Source organism: Diceros bicornis, chromosome 4, assembly GCF_020826845.1.
Source record: "Diceros bicornis minor isolate mBicDic1 chromosome 4, mDicBic1.mat.cur, whole genome shotgun sequence".
NCBI classification, from domain to species: Eukaryota; Metazoa; Chordata; class Mammalia; order Perissodactyla; family Rhinocerotidae; genus Diceros; species Diceros bicornis.
The window spans coordinates 13,476,963-13,494,243 of record NC_080743.1 but is presented as its reverse complement, the minus strand read 5'-3'; the positions used below and the strand labels follow the sequence as shown (position 1 = coordinate 13,494,243).

The window sequence follows — 17,281 nt, the reverse complement described above, 5'->3', positions numbered from 1 at the left end:
CAAAAGCTGGACTATGAAGAAAGATGATAGGAAAAAAATGGATTCATTTGAAATATGGTGTTGAAGGAGAGCTCCACAGATACCCTGGACTGCCAGAAAGACGAACAAGTGAGTCCTAGAGCAAATTAAGCCTGAACTATCGCTGGAGGCAAAAATGATAAAACTGAGGCTGCACTGCTTCGGGCACATCATGAGAAGGCAGGGTTCTGTGGAAAAGACAATAATGCTGGGAAAAGTAGAAGGCAGTAGGAGAAGATGAACCAAATATGAGATGGACTGACTCTATAAAGGAAGCCGTAGGCTTGAGTCTACAGAAGCTGAGTAGGGCTGCTGAGTACAGCACATTGTGGACATCACTCATTCATAGGGTTGCCAGGAGTCAGAGCCAACTTCACTGCACGTAACGACAATTATCTAGAAACTGTACAATTGAATCCATCAAAACGCCATTCTTATCTACTGACATTTGTTTTACAGTTCACTGAGATTATACAAACACATCCCTCATCTGTGACTCACTTACCTGTAGAACTCATCTCTGGTGAAACCCAGTTTGTCCTTAGCACCTCCTCTTAGTCACCTCTCAGTTGTCCAGTACTGTCATGCTACATCCTTTGTACTTTCCGGATCTTTAAGCCATTGCTCTAGGATTTTTTTGATATGCTTCCCCCTTAACAAAATGTAGCTCTGCTGGGTCCAGCCAGATAACAGGCTTAGGCATCTAATACAAACGAATTTACTTAAAGGATTAATAAGTGATCATGGTTTCAAGTGTAAGCCTTCCAGATAACACCTAGGCCTGAAATGTCCTAACCTAAAGGAACAACTGAGTAGGAATTTCAGGCAGCATTTGGAACCTATATAGCTTTTGGCCTACTCACAACACATAGAGGTCAACATGTAATCTATGCATAGGTTATTCAATCTTAAATACTAAAAAGAACAGTAAGATATTTACTTGAAACTCACAATTTCTCAGTTATTAGTATATAATGTATGGAGCATTTTTCTTTAAATCAGGACATTTAGGAAAGCTGTGGAACACATTTTCAGTGCAAGTAGATTTCTAATGATTTTACTGAGGGCTTTCCATGAACATGAGATGGATAAGCAATAGCCTGGCACAGACGTTACAGCTATACCAGTGTGAAGGCAGCTGAGCACAGAGACAAAGGACATCGACTATGGGCTCAGCCTTGGTTCAAATCACTGCTACTGACCAGCTATATGACCTCTGGCAAGTGGCTTAACCAATCTAAACCTCAGCTTCCTCAACCATAAAATGGAGATAATAGTAGAGAATTATGAGGATTAAATGAGAAAATTTATATTAAGCATTTGTCTAGTACAGTCTAAGTAGATAAGAACTCAATATATGTTAGCAATTATTACTAATCAGTAGAACCTCTACTAAATATGTTTTTGATGTTTACCATTAGTAAGGGCTATAATTTAAATAAAAAACTTTTAAAGAACTAATGCAGCACAGATTTTGACTTAATATGCTCTGGTTATTATATTCAAAGTGAAAATGACTTTATTGTTTTTCTTAATTACAAAAAAATACATACTCACTGGCATTCAAATCATAAAGAAAATTATAAAGGAAAAAGGGAAAAAAATCACTCAAATTTACACATGCAGAGATATATATTGTTATTACTTTAATAATACTTTTTTCCAAAAGCAGGATTAATTTACTATTTATTTCTATTTTTGAAATATAATTGTAGAGCTCTTATTTCATGATCTCTGTTCATAAGCTAGCCATAAAAATGGAAAGGTAGCTCCTTCTTCTTAGAGAAGCAGGAGAGAGTAGAGGTGAAGGCCCTGGTACCATCCTGCCTGGGTTCAAATCCCAGCTTTGCCACTTACTAGACATATCATCTTGGGCAAGTCACTTAAGCTCTGCATCTCAGCTTCCTTACCTGTGAAGTGGAGTTGTTGTAGGGATTAAAGGAGTTAATATATAAAGTACTTTGAACAGTGCCTGGTGCATAGCAAGCAGTACATAGGAGTTTATCATTATATATGGTCATATGACTGTACCTATGATACATTGTTATATAAATAAAAAGCAGCTCATGGCACCAGCTACAAATAATATTATCCCATTTGCATAAAAAGGACAAAGTATACATCTATTTATATACATAAGCATAAAAATATTTGAAAGGGTATATATAAAACTTCTGTGATTATCTCACAGAGGGACTTTCACTGGGTCTAGAATATTTCAATTTTTTACAATCTTTATGTACACTGTTATTTAGAAATCAATAAAAATAGTTCAATTTAAAACTGTATTTTTTAATGTGGAGAAAATAAGAGATAGTAGAAGAAAATGACAAAATTCTTGGTTTCCAGAATGATGACAACAGTTAATTAGGTTTTCATACTATCCCAGGAAAAGAGAGTTTAGAGTTTATAAAATTAAACACAATATGAGTGGAAGTATATTATAGTAAATCCAAAGTTATAATTTTCCTTTACTAAAAAGACATCATTCATGAATTAAAGAAAAATACGCAAAATGAAAAAGAAAACATTTAAGTACTTTTAAAATTGCTAATAAATACACCCAAGGTTTAATAGAAATTTAACAGAAAGGTGGCTAAAGCATAAACTACTACATAACGATAAAAAACAACCATAACACATTTCCCCTTTATTTTACTGTGGCAAGGATGCCATATCAAGCTTGAAGTACCTTTAATGCTCATATTGTATATATTCTGCCTAATTTATAGAGGAATAATCCCTATAATTAAAATTCTAAAACAAAGTTTCCAAATTTTGTTTAATATCATATGACATCTTTTTTCTTTGAGCTTTAATATAGTGTCTATTGGCAGGTTACTTAACCTACTAAGCCTTAGTTCCCTCAACTATGAAATGGGGAAAACATCCTAGGAGGATTAAGTGAGAACATGCAGAACGTGTGACCAACAGTACTTCAACTTTTTCAATATCACTATCATTATCTCTTTGTTTACATGATGGCCTAAAAAGAATAAACAATCTGATTATTAATATTATTTTGTCTAATGCATAGACTGTGCTTTTAGCACGTGATAAACACACATACCAGCTTGAGCTGAATTCTTAGGAAGTTAGAAATATTCTATCTTGCTCTCACACATGCCATTTTTGGTCAATGTATCTCTCTCAAATGTCACTAGTTACATAGAATATCCCACATTTCTGACCTATGCTGATGAAAGCTCTCTACCTATTGTGATGTCATCCAGTTCTTTATGGTAATATTTCATATGATATGTTTTCTGGCTACAGTCTAAAAGGCACTTTCTGTTTGTGGAGTAAAGCCTACTACATTGTCAAAATATGTAACTGAAGGACTACAGTATGACTTCCTATGATTTTATTTCTATATTGTTGCCTTAAGTAGCAATGAATAAATCTTCTAAATTATGTCGTAAGACTTCTTGTCCAGGAAGCAATATATTCTGCAATCTCATTGACAAAATTGCTAAAAGACCATCCTTGCAGTTTTGGGGTCAATGGGGATATCACTGTTATGAACCTAAGATTTATAGAACACTGGCAAAAATTCTGAGGTACATGGACTTGGATGGGTTTGACATACTACTCACAGATTATATTGCATTTGCGGAAAAATCAGGATACCGTTTTGAACTAAATTTTAATCTTGAATTTACTGAAATATGTGTGAATATAATTCTGTACTGGGTTTTCGTCAGAAAAAGTAATCCCGACTTCGTGGAGTTGCTTCTCAAGAAGACAAAAGACTATGTTCAAGACAGAAGTAGTAACCTGGCACTGATATGGAGGTAATAATCTCATATATTTTCACCTTAAAAGGACAATATTTCTCTTTAGGAGGTTATACTACTTATTTTTGAATGAATATGCATAGCGGCTATAAATGAATATGGAATCCTAATTTGATTGCTCATTCATTTATTCACTCCTTCATTTCTTCCTTATTTATTCAATAAATTTTTACCTATATGTACATTATGTACCAATAAATTACTAGTGGTTCTGCTCTGTAAAGCTTACATGTTAGTGCTCAAGGTAATACAATGTTAGACAACTTCTCTAACTATAAAAAGACACTGTTTTATGTAATACTATGATGTCTTCTTTTTGATAATACTGAGAATGTATATCTATGGTGTTTATATAAATTGACTTTCAAAGTATAATTCAGAATATACACACATATTCACTTAGTAATATTTATTAAACACAATAATTTCCTATCTGTATGTTAAATATTGATAAATTTGACTCCAAATTCTTCAGAATTGAGCACAATGAAAGTCAAATACCTGATTCAGTCTATTATAGAAACAAATTTTCGTACAGTATGAACAGGTCAAGCTAGCTAATGAATACTACTGAGGATCTTATGAAAATAAAATCTCTAATGTGACCTCTTTGTAGAGTCCATAATATAAATTCTAAAGTTACTTAGTTTGCACTAACTCCAATTTATTCTTTGGTTTTAAGTATTATTTTGATTAGAACTGATGTGCATTTGTTCATTCATTCAACATAGTATTTACCTATCACCTTACTGTGTATGAGACACTGTACTGGGCACAATGATAGAACCATGTATGCAATGAAAAACAAGACAGACAAGATCAGTTAAAGACTAAACCAATTTAGATTCTGCCTTAAGCGGAGTCATATTCTTGAGTGTGTATCACTGTGGTATTGGAGAACCACTAGATTGCTTTCCTTAATGATCACCCAGTTACATGAACTGATAGCTGTTGTATGGAATATCAATAAATAAAACCCCTCAATTGCACTTTTTGGTTGTTTTAAGGACAATTATATTTTTAACTATAGCAGAGATCAGCAGCTTCTAACACTGAGTGTCACTAGCTGGACAATGCCTATGCGTGTCCCTGGCAGGCCCACAGGAAAAGAAAAATGGAGTAAAACAGAGGAAGAGAGGATAAATAAAAAGAATTAAAAATGGAAGGCAAAAGGGGGAAAACTCAAAGGAAAGCAAGGAAAATAAAAGAAAGAAAAACTCACAGTGGCATATAACAGTGCCAATAACAACTGTCTTAACTGACAGCTTTAAAATCAATAATTTGTGTGTGTGTGCGTGTGAGGAAGATCAGCCCTGAGCTAACATCTGTGCTAATCCTCCTCTTTTCGCTGGGGAAGACCGGCTCTGAGCTAACATCTATTGCCAATCCTCCTCCTTTTTTTCCCCAAAGCCCCAGTAGACAGTTGTATGTCATAGTTGCAGATCCTTCTAGTTGCCGTATGTGGGACACGGCCTCAGCATGGCCGGAGAAGCGGTGCATCAGTGCGCACTCGGGATCCGAACCCGGGTCGCCAGTAGTGGAGCATGAGCGCTTAACCGCTAAGCCACGGGGCCGGCCCAATAATTTTTGACTTAGATGTCTCCACAAGGTGAAAGACATTACAGGCCAATTCTACGTACCACAACATCATTTGGATCTTTCAGAATCATAGATTTTGAGATTCAGATGTAACCTAAGAATGCATTAGCAAATCTCTCCCCTGGGAGGCAACCCCTTGTAGAGCATCCCTGGCTGATGCTCATCTGGTCTCTCCTTGAACAACTCTAGTAGTAGTGAGGTAACTATTTCCCAAGGTAAACCATTCCTTTGCCCAGGGACCCTGCTCTTTCCTAGCTTATGTACTTTCCCGCAAAGATTTATCCAGTCTCATGATTTTAAATAGTATATATATGCCAATGACACCCAAATCTTTACCTCTAGCCCTGACCTCTCCTCTGAGCTACAGACTCCTCCTATGTTAAGCTGTCTACTCAATACCCCCACAAAGCAACTCAAACTTTATGGAAACAAAACAGAATATTGCGGGGCCAGCCCGGTGGCGCAAGCGGTTAGGTGCGCGCGCTCCGCTGCGGTGGCCCGGGGTTCGCTGGTTCGGATCCCGGGCGCGCACCGACGCACTGCTTGGTAAGCCATGCTGTGGCGGCGTCCCATATAAAGTGGAGGAAGATGGGCACCGATGTTAGCCCAGGGCCGTCTTCCTCAGCGAAGAAAAAGAGGAGGATTGGTGGATGTTAGCTCAGGGCTGATCTCCTCACAAAAAAAAAAAAAAAAAAAAAAAAAAACAAAAAACAGAATATTGCTCTAACTCACTCTCTCCCTGTCAATTTGCTCCTTCCCCTGAATTCCCCACCTGCTTAAAGGCCTCTGTTGTTCTATTCTGTTGCTCAAGCCAGAACTCTAAGATTTATTCTTGATTCTTCTCTTTCCTTCACCAACACATCAACAAGTCCTTTTGACTTTGTCTCTAAAACATATCCCAATTAGTTATACTTCTTTTCATCTCCTCCATTTCTAACCCAGGTGAAGCCATCATCATCTCTATAATCTATTCTTAACTCAGAAGCCTGAGTGACCTTATAAAAACATAAATTAGGTCATATTACCCATGGTTTAAATCCTCCAAAGTTTTCCCACTACAAGTGGAATAAAATTCAAACTCAATACCAGTTTTTAAAAAGTTCTACATGATCTGGTCCCTCACAATTTCTCCCAAATCCAATCTCATGTCACTCTTCCCCTTGAACACTATATTCCAACCACACACACCTTTCTATTATATGAACATCTTCAAGTTCATTTCTGCCCAAAGGCCTCGTAATAACTATTCCCTCTGCCTGAAAATCTTATCATTCAGATCTTCCTATGGCTAGCTCCTTTTTATCGGCTGGATCACAGTATAAATGTCATCTCCTCAGAGAGACCTTCCAGGTCACACCTTCTAAAGAAGTCACTCCATCATTATCAGAGCACTCTATTTTAATTCTCTGCACAGCACTGATCACTGTTTATTTGCTGCTGTTTTTTTTTTTCATTGATTCATTTATTCACTACTCTTGCTAAAAGTAAGATCCATGGGAGGAGGAACCCTGACTACTTCAACACTGAATCCTCACTGCCTATAACTATACATATACATAACAAGTCCTCAATCAAAATTTTGTTGAATGAAAAAGTGAATTTTTACACAGCTTTATGAGATTCTTCTTCCTCATAGTGTGCTGAAATCTGTCTCCATTTCTCCAATTCTAACCCCAGAGCCATAGAGAACAAAGCCCACTTATTCTCTCTCCTACCTGAAAACCTCTCAAATATTTGAACACAACTATTAGTTCGCCATAATGGATACCCTAAGTTTCCTATTATCTGTTGTTCTTTATTTCTATAGTAGCATCATTCTTTGGTCATGTTCCCCTGTATACACTCCAGTATGATAATTTCCCTATTATAACAATGAAGTTTCTAAATATGTCCCTAGAGGAGACGATATAGAATTAATAAGGGAAAGGAACTTAAGTTTGTTCATTTTACAAGAAACCTGCAATAAACATCTAAATGCCACTGTATGACAGACTGTAAGTGGTTTAAGAGAGAGGATGTCATTTAGTTAAAATGACAATAATCACTTATTAAGCATTTTCTAAGTGCAAGACACTGTGTTATTTGTTGGGGATACAAAAACAAAGTAGACGTATTTCCTGGTTTTGGAGAGCTCATACACTAGTAAGTGAGCCATAAAAAAATTATAACCACAGGGGCCGGCCCGGTGGCGCAAGCGGTTAAGTGCATGTGCTCCCCTGCTGCGGCCCGGGGTTCGCCGGTTCGGATCCCAGGCGCACACTGATGTACCGCTTGCCATGCTGTGGCAGCGTCCCATATAAAGTGGAGGAAGATGGGCATGGATGTTAGCCCAGGGCCAGTCTTCCTCAGAAAAAAGAGGAGAATTGGCAGATATTAGCTCAGGGCTGATCTTCCTCACACACACAAAAAAATTATAACTACACTATAAATGCAAAAATAGAAGCATGTACAGGTAGGGAGAACAGAGGACACTGTTAACACTATTGGGGAAGAGCAGGTATCTGAGAAGGCTCTCTAGAAGAGGCAATATATTAAATTGAGTTTTAAAAGATGAAAGGGAGTTTTCCCTGTCTTTCCATTGAAGAAATGTACTCTAGGCAGATGGTGGGTGACTAAAGCCAAAGGAGACACAAACAACATATATCCAGTGACTATAAGGCAATTCAGCAATTGCTAGAGAGTGAGACAGGAATCAGGTAGTAGCGAAAGATGAAGCTTAGAAGTAAAACCTGGGTCGGCCCCGTGGTGTCGTGGTTAAGTGCGCACGCTCCGCTGTTGGCGGTCAGGTTCGGATCCCGGGCGCACACCAATGCACCACTTGTCGGGCCATGCTGTGGCGGCGTCCCACATAAAGTGGAGGAAGATGGGCATGGATGTTAGCTCAGGGCCAGTCTTCCTCAGCAAAAAAAAAAAAAAAAAAAAAGAGGAGGATTGGCATGGACATTAGCTCAGGGCTGATCTTCCTCACAAAAAAGAAAAACAAAAAAGAAGTAAAACCTTGTAGGACTTGGTAGGTCGTACTAAGGAATTTGAAATTTACACCATGGCATCTCATGCACAACCAGTGAAGTGTATGTATGAAAGTGTAGTATGAAAAGATACATCAGCTCCCAGTCCCCTTTGAAGACTGGATTGTGGGAAGGGAAGCTGGGGCTAGCTGGCCCTCTAGCTGGGGCTAGAGGCCGGGAGAACAGTTAGTAGACTGGGCAAACACTCCAGGTACAATGGCAGCTCCAGGATTTCTATATAGAAAGAGTTGGGGAAAGCAATCTGATTGAAAAGAGGGAGGTCGTTAGAGGAGTTGCTTGAAGCTGAATTTGCATAACACGCACAATGTGCTAACTTAAATTATATGTGTATTTATAATTGTTTGGGGGGAAGAATTAATTCCACTCTGCCACCATCCCCTCTAATCTCTAGCCATTCTTTGGTATGATTGTCAGGGTAAATTATAAGGAGGACTTCAACTAAAGCAATAGCAGTGAGGCAAAGAAGACATATTATTAAATAGAATAACCAGACATAGTGAGTGACTAGAAGAGAAGAATCAAAGAGAGAGAAGAGTTGATCTTCAGATTTCTAAATTTTGAGACTGGTTGATGGTTTTATTAGTTTCTTGTTGCTGCTGTCACAAATTATCACAAACTTAGTGGCTTAAAACAACATGAATTTATTATTTTATAGTTCTGTAGGTCAGAAGTTCAAATTGAGGCTATAGGGCTAAAATCAAGATGTCAGCAGGGCTGATTCCTTCTAGAGGCTCTAGGGGAGATTCTGTTTCCTTGCCTTTGCCAACTTTTAGAGGCCATTTGTATTCCTTGATTCATGGACTCTTCCTCCATCTTCAAAGCCAACACTGTAGGGTCATATCTCCTTCACTGGCTCTGCTTCTATCATTCTCTGACATTTATTATAAGGACTGCAGTGATTACATTGGGCCCACCGGATAATCTCCCATCTCAAGATCCTTATCTTAATTACATCTGCAAAATCTCTTTTGCCATACTGAGAGACATTATTCAGCCTAACACAATGGTCATGCCACAAACCGATCAAGATTATTACAAGAGACCTACAAAGTCAGTTTGGACATATGAGTTTGCATTGCCTAAGAGATATCCAGGTAGAGATGTGCAATAGGTGGCTAGACAGTGTCATCTTTGACGTCTCTTTTTCTCTTACATTCCAAATCTCATCTGTCAGGGATCTGTTGGTTCTACCTTCAAACAATATACAGAATCTGACCGCCTCCACTGTTATCACCCTGTACCAAGCTAAGTTATTTCCCTTCTTCTGTCCTATAACAAATTCTCAACAAAGGTAAGATCATGTTGCTTTTCTACTCAAAATTTCCAACGGCTCCTCTATTCCAGAGTAAAAGATGAAGTTCTTACAGCGATCTACAAAGCTCTACATGATGTGGCATCCCATACCTCTGTCCTCATTTCCTACTACTCCCCACCCTTTTCACTCTTTCAGCCACCCTTACTCTTCCTTCAACACTCCAGAAACACTCTCCTGCTTCAGGGTCCTTGAGTATCCAAATGGCTAACTTCTTCATCTCCTTCTTCCCTATCCAAATGTCACTCTTCATAATGTCCTATCTTATCGTCCTATTTAAAATTGGAAAATGCCCTCACTGCACCCCCTGTCATTTCCATTCTCTTTATCCTGCTCTACTTCTTTTTCCCAAAGCACTTATCAAATCTTCTAACATATAAAATTTGTTTGTTTACTATGTTTATTCTGTACTGTCAAGTACCCCTCACTACAATATAAGCAAGAAAGTACACGTCTTTGTTTTGTTCACTCAAGTATCCCAAGTACCTAAAACAATGCCTGGCATATAGTATGCTTTTAATAAATGTTTGTTGAATAAATTAATAGACAGAATTTGAGGTTTTGGTCATGGATGAAATTGCCTGAGAACAATTAGTCAAATGAAAATTAGTCAAAAGGCCTCATCTACTTTACATAGATGTTGACGGCAGAGTAAGAGGAACCAGTGAAAGAGACTTGAGAAGGAATAGTCAAAGCAGTGGAGGCATAACTTGGAGAGAATGGTCCCATTGAGTCAAGGGAAAATACGGTTTCAAGAAAGTCAACTGCGTTAAATATCAGAGATAGAATTATTACAGAGAAACATCTACTGAATTTGGCAGCTAGAAACCAAAGGGGAAACAGTAGAAAGAATTTAGAAATTATTATACCTACAAAACTGAGTCATTCTCTGCATGTCTATATGGAAATATCACGCCCCATTTCATAAGCGTATATGACAGGTTTTCAGATACAGAGGGTTCGGTTCATTAGCCTCACATTTACAAACTGATTCTTGCTTTGCCTGCCTCACTTCATCCACATAAGTACTGTTATAATTAACTGTCAGTACAGATTAAACAAATTTTGGTTTACAATAAATGCTCTTTAAACATGAGGATTAATCATATGTAATTTAGGTACAGATTAGACTTTAAATCTCATTTTAAACCAATTTGAGTTTTAGTTATATTTTCAACATTTTTGGTCCAAAATATCTTCTAAAAGTAATGTCAATCTTCGTATCTTAAAATCAACAGATATCTCTAAATCTTAACAAGGGCCACTGTGGTATTTTTTGTTCCCTAAGTCCCCTGAATTTCCATACTTATAAGACTCTTAAATCAAATATCTTCTTAAGAGTTAGCAAGATGAATAAATTAGATTGCTTTTGAAAAATTTAAATGATTGCACTTCACTAAAAATCTTGTTAGTCCCGGAAGCTACAGAATAAATTTAAGGAATATATACAGTCATGTGCCACATAATGACATTTTGGTCAACAATGCACTACATATGGGATGGTGGTTCCATAAGATTAGTACCATATAGCCTAGGTGTGTAGTAGGCTGTACCATCTAGGTTTGTGTAAGTACACTCTATGATGTTCACACAGTGACGAAATCGCCTAATGACGCATTTCTCAGAACGTATCCCCGTTGTTAAGTGATGAAGGACTGTATATGTGTATATATATATATTTTTTTTTTTTCAGGCTGAGTAAAAAAAAATAAATTAACAAATATCTGAGTGTCTACTATGGGCCAATCATTGTTCTCGGCATTTAGGGATATAATAATGGACTAAACAGACAAAAATTATTGCCCTTGTAAAGCTTAAATTTTTATAGTTTGTCTTGCTCACCCATTTATTTTGAAGATGAGAAAATGAAAGATCAGAGACATTAAGCAAGCTGTCTAAAATGATAAGGGCTTGACAGAGGTATGTACAAAGTGCCATGAGGAGTAAGAGGAAAGTCAGATGATCAAAGAAGACTTCACAGAAGAGTCTATTACACAGGGTCTTAGACAATGAGCAAGATTTGTCCCAGAATTGAAAAGGGAGGGGAAGAACATATACAAATCAAAGAAACGTGAAAGAGTTGGATGAAGTGGTGGTTTGTGAAAGTGACTACCAATAAGCAGGATAGGGAATACAAAAGAAGTGGTTTACGAGTTCAATTTTGGATATGTGTTAGAAGTATCTGTGAAAAAGACAAGATGTCCAGGAGAACATTGATCTGGAGACAATTCCAGGACATGGTGTATATACCTATACGTAGAACTTAAAAGGACATATATAATACCACTGGCAGAGTTATGACAAAAATCCACTCCTTAACTTCTAAAATACTACTCTGCACTACACCACACTATTATTTTTTTTTAATCACAAAATCTTGGCATTTCAGTGCTCAATTAAGCTTTGGAGATAAACTAGTTGGTCTAGTGATTTTCAAACTGTACGTTTCAGAGCTCCTGACAAGGCAATCACCACAGTGGAGATCTCTAGGACTCCCAAATACACTCAACCAGAGAACTTACCTAATACAAAACATTCATTTTATATAGCTAGTTCAGGTATAACAATCCACCAACGTTGGTTTATGTTTGTAAATGAAACATTCTTTCCAATTTTTTATCGGCAAACACCTACTAATCCTTCAATTCTTAGCTCCAGGATAACGTACAGGCAATGACCATTCCAGGTAGAGTTAAATGCCCTCCCCCCAGTATGTCTATAGTACCCCAAGCATGTTTCTATCATAAATTATCACCTTGTGTTGTATTTATTGAATTACTTGTCTGTTTCCCTTACTAGACTATGAGAGAATAAGCATCTTGAGATCAAGGACTATATCTTTCATCTCTGCATACCTAGTACTCAGTACACTCTGGACAATCAAGTCTTAAATAAATTAGTTAATAAATGAATGAGCAAATGAGTACTAAATGCATGAGGAAACTGAAACTCAAAGAGGCCGACTGAAAAGATTCTCTTTTGGAATAACACTTTCCTTGCTCTGTATAGTTATCCAAACCAATATTTATAGTTTGTATGCTGTTTTGCAGAATATATTAGTATTTTACTAGACCAATCAAGAGAATTCCAGAGACAAGAATCATGAATAAAATCTCTCTTTAGTCCTAAAAGCCGTGTTTACTTGGCCAAATCAAGACTTGAAAATATAAAATCCCCTGTGGTTTGTTCTACCATGTCCTGTCTACATATAGAGATCAAGTCAATAGCAAACATAAATGTCTACTAAATGAAACAACTGCAAGGACTATATAAAATTAGAAAAAAAATAAAATTTTCATTTCTGTCATAAGGGAAGAGATATTTTCAAGTCCAGCCATCATGTAGTACTCCAGGAAAAATGAGATTTCAGAGGACTCTCAAAACTACTAAAGAAAGAAAACAAAATTCTGCCCTTGAGGGACCTGATATGGCCCTCATCATAATTTACATTTCTTAAACCTACAAATACCAATTCTAATTTTATTAAAGTGAAAAAAATAGAATTAAGGTAGTTGCACTTATTCCTTTTTCGTTTAATCTTCACTTCATGTCTGATATATGATCAAGAACAACAAAAACAAACAAAAAGATATAAAAATGGTCACATAAGACTGTTCTACTAATAAAGTGAAATAAAAAAGAGACTTTCCCTCTTTTCCATTTTGGAATTTCCAGGGCTACATCAGTTTTATGATACTACTTCTAATCACTATGGACCTCTCAAATGAGAAACAGAATTGCTACTACTAGAGACAAACACTCTCCGAGCCACCCCTAACGGCCTAATGGTTAAAGTTTAGCACTCTAACACTTCGGCAGCCTGGGTTCAGTTCCCTGGCGTGGAACCACACCACTTGTCTGTCAGTAGCCATTCTGTGGCAGCAGCTCACATAGAGGAACTAGAAGAACTTACAACTATGATATACAAACAGGCACTGAGGCTTTGGGGACAAAAAAAAGAAGAAAAAAAGACAAAGATTGGCACCAGATGTTAGCTCAAAGCGAATCTTTCCCTGGAAAAATAAAAAACATTTTCCACACTTTGTAAATCATTTTTTGTTTGTTTTTACAAGTGTAAAGAGGATTTAAATGTGTAGTAGAAGTTTTCTTATTTTTCAACCTTCAGTTTCATCTAAATTCATAGAGTGGAAAACTCTTTTTAAGACATTCTATATAAACGTAAAGTTTCATTAAAACTTTTTAAGACGTTTAATATTTAAGATTAATACTATTATTTTCCCAGTACTGTTAAGACAAAATGTTTACCACATTTCTTAATTCTATACTCAATGAGGCTTTATTTGTTTGTTTAATTCACAGAACTTTTACACCAGTATACTGCCCAAGCCCACTAAGTGGCATCACGCCTCTAGTTTATGTAGCTCAAACGAGACAATCCAGTATCTTAAAAATACTCCTGCAATATGGAATCTTAGAAAGAGAAAAAGACCCTATCAACATTGTGTTAACAATATTGCTCTACCCTTTAAGAGTGAAAATAATGTTTGATCACACATTGGTAGACATCCAGGAAGATGCCAAAACATGTTTAGTGCTATGTTCCAGAGTGCTTTCTGTCATTTCAGTCACGGAAATAGAGGTAAGCAAAATATTGTTCTTTGGGTTTGGGCTCAAATATTGATCAACTTTAAGATAAAATTGTGAGGCAAGAATGAAGTTAATTTTTAATCTATGGATTACATCCAGTGAAAATTAATCTTGAGTATATGCTTATAAATTAAAAATGGGCAAAATCCAAATTATCTCAAACATTAGTCATTTATTTCATAATTTTCTATCTTATAAATATGAAAGAATATTAATAGTTAAGTTTATGGTTTACTTTAGTAGTTATTAAGTAGATGTATGTTGTTATTACATTCTAATTACATAGTAACCTGTGTTTATTGGGATATCTAAGTCTCTTAAAAACACAATACATTAAAACTTTAACAGACTTCTTTTCCAATAGAATATTTTAAAATAAGAGTTATAGTTCTCCCCACAAATACAATCACACACCAAAAACCAGATTTTTCTTTTCAAAATTCCAAAACAATTTTTTTTTCTTTTTTTTTTGGTGAGGAAGATCATCCCTGAGCTAACATCCATGCCAATCCTCCTCTTTTTGCTGAGGAAGACCGGCTCTGAGCTAACATCTATTGCCAATCCTCCTCCTTTTTTTTTTTTCCCCCAAAGCCCCAGTGGATAGTTGTACGTCATAGTTGCACGTCATAGTTGCACATCCTTCTAGTTGCTTTATGTGGGATGCTGCCTCAACATGGCCAGACAAGCGGTGCGTCGGTGCACGCCCGGGATCAGAACCCGGGCCGCCAGTAGCGGAGCGCATGCATTTAACCGCTAAGCCATGAGGCCGGCCCCCCAAAACAATTTTAAGCATAAAAATATAAAGACTTAAAATATTTGTTCAATTGACAATATCTATCCCTTAGAAATGTGGAGGGCTTCTCCTTGATATGGTTTTTGGAATAAACCAGGTTTAGAGAAAAAAATCAACCATATAGAGCGCATGTTCACCCTGTCAAAATGAACTGCACGTTTCAGCATCAAATTGTATCATGTCAACTAGAACCAAAAAATAAGTCTGCTTAAGGGAAAAAAAGCTACTCCTATAAATTTAAACCAGTCCAATTCCCAAGGAATCTTGCCATTTCCCTTATCTTTAAAGGTGTGACTTCAGAAATAAACTCCTAAGAGATATAACTCTGCTGAGTTTTTTTCTTAAACCTCAGCAATGCTTATCAATCGACCATGCCAGGGCCAACTGTAAGGAGAGCAAATTGGTCAAATTATTTTGGAACCCAATTTTTAAAACAAAAAAAATTAAAACTTTTTGCATCTTCAGTAATTTGCTTGTCCTTTTCCAGGGTTAGTTCTGCACAGTTCTTATAGGACATTCTCAACCAGTTCCCTGAAAGCTATTCCTGAGGTACAATCACAATAGAAAAGTACTAGGATAGAGTGAGTTGATCAAAATCACCTGCCTGAGCAGCAAAAAATTTATAGCTGGGTTCCAGTCAATTGCAATTTAATAAGCTAAAGTAAAGGTGAAGAATTGAGCAAGAAAGTGAAGGATGGCATAAAAACCAGCTTAACGAACACTGAATGCTCCTGCTTTACATTTCACTCTTCCCAGTAGTTTCCTCTATTGTAGCTCATATATTTTATTGTAAATATATCTTTAGATATCTTACCTCTAGACCACGGTTCTGTGAGCACAGCGACCATGTCTATTTTGCATACCCTAGTAATTATCCAAGTACCAAGCTCAGTGCTGAGCATATACTAGATATTCTTTAAATAGTTGTTTATTGAATACATAACGAAAAATTATATATCATTTAAGTAAAAGTGTCACGTAGTCTACGAGAGTATAGGTTCTACTGGAGAAGTATCTCTGTAATACAGCAATGGTTTTACTCCTAAGTTGACCTAATAACATGTGGCTTCTAGAATTAAATCTTTAAAAGGTAGCTTAACTAAAACTTAAAAAGTTATCTTTTCATATGGACGAGCCTCCTGTCAGGTTTTCTCGTGACTCTGCTGTATGAAGGTTTACTCTACAATGATTAGAATCACCTAGGGGAACTTTTAGGCTTTATGTTGTCTGTGCCCAACCCCAGACCAACTGAATCAAAATTTCTGGCATAGAACCTCAGCATTGGTATTTTTTAAAGTTCTCTAGATAATTTCAGTGTATAGCCAAGATGAACACTACTCTAGAAGGAGAAGCTAATAAAACATAAGAGTATGATCTGTCTAAAATTAAAAACATATACAGATTCATAGTTGTAAGAAATACTGTTTTGTGTCCTTAGACATATTATTTAAACTTTATATATCATTGTGAGAATAAAATGGGAATAAAAATACTTGCCTCAGGTGAAAATGCTTTGGGAAAAATATAAGGGCTATATAAATTTAACATCTATTTTCTGAATTTAAGTATAAAACAAAAACGCTAATTTGGATTAACCTAATGAATATTATAAAATTAAAATATCTTCTTTTTCTTCAGACGCAGCTAAGTTTAGGAAGACGTCCAGTTATTTCAGATTGGTTGGACTATATTCCATCAACAAGATACAAAGATCCATGTGAACTATTACATCTTTGCAGAATAACCATCAGGGCTCAACTACTGACCAACAATATGCTCCCAAATGGAATATTTTCACTTCTAATTCCTGTTCGTCTACAGAACTACCTGAATTTAGAAAGCTAATATGGGTCTTTTTCCTGAGTTCTTTAAGGAAGCTCACTGTTGTGCAATTTAGAAGTTAATAAACTATTAACTTCACGCAAATTTTTATTGCATTGAACATTCCATTAGAAAATATATTTTCACATGACACCCTAAATGAACCACTTCCAAAGCAACACATGGCTCTGCCCACTATCGGTCTATACAGTAGAACAAATTACATGCATTTTTTTAATAGTTTAGATTTATCCTTTACATTTGTTCTTAAAAGTTGTTTTTGCCTTAGAGCATTCTTGTTATT

At 36.4% G+C, this 17,281-nt stretch overlaps 1 protein-coding gene across 1 annotated transcript; it reads left to right on the top strand.

The window, feature by feature from the left end:
• Nucleotides 1-3,411: 3,411 nt before the first annotated feature.
• Nucleotides 3,412-17,072, top strand: ASB17 (ankyrin repeat and SOCS box containing 17). The gene is made up of 3 exons (XM_058538313.1): nt 3,412-3,812; nt 14,076-14,355; nt 16,795-17,072. The coding sequence occupies exons 1-3, from the start codon at nt 3,412-3,414 to the stop codon at nt 16,999-17,001; spliced, it is 888 nt and encodes a 295-aa protein (XP_058394296.1). The 3' UTR covers nt 17,002-17,072.
• Nucleotides 17,073-17,281: the final 209 nt, after the last annotated feature.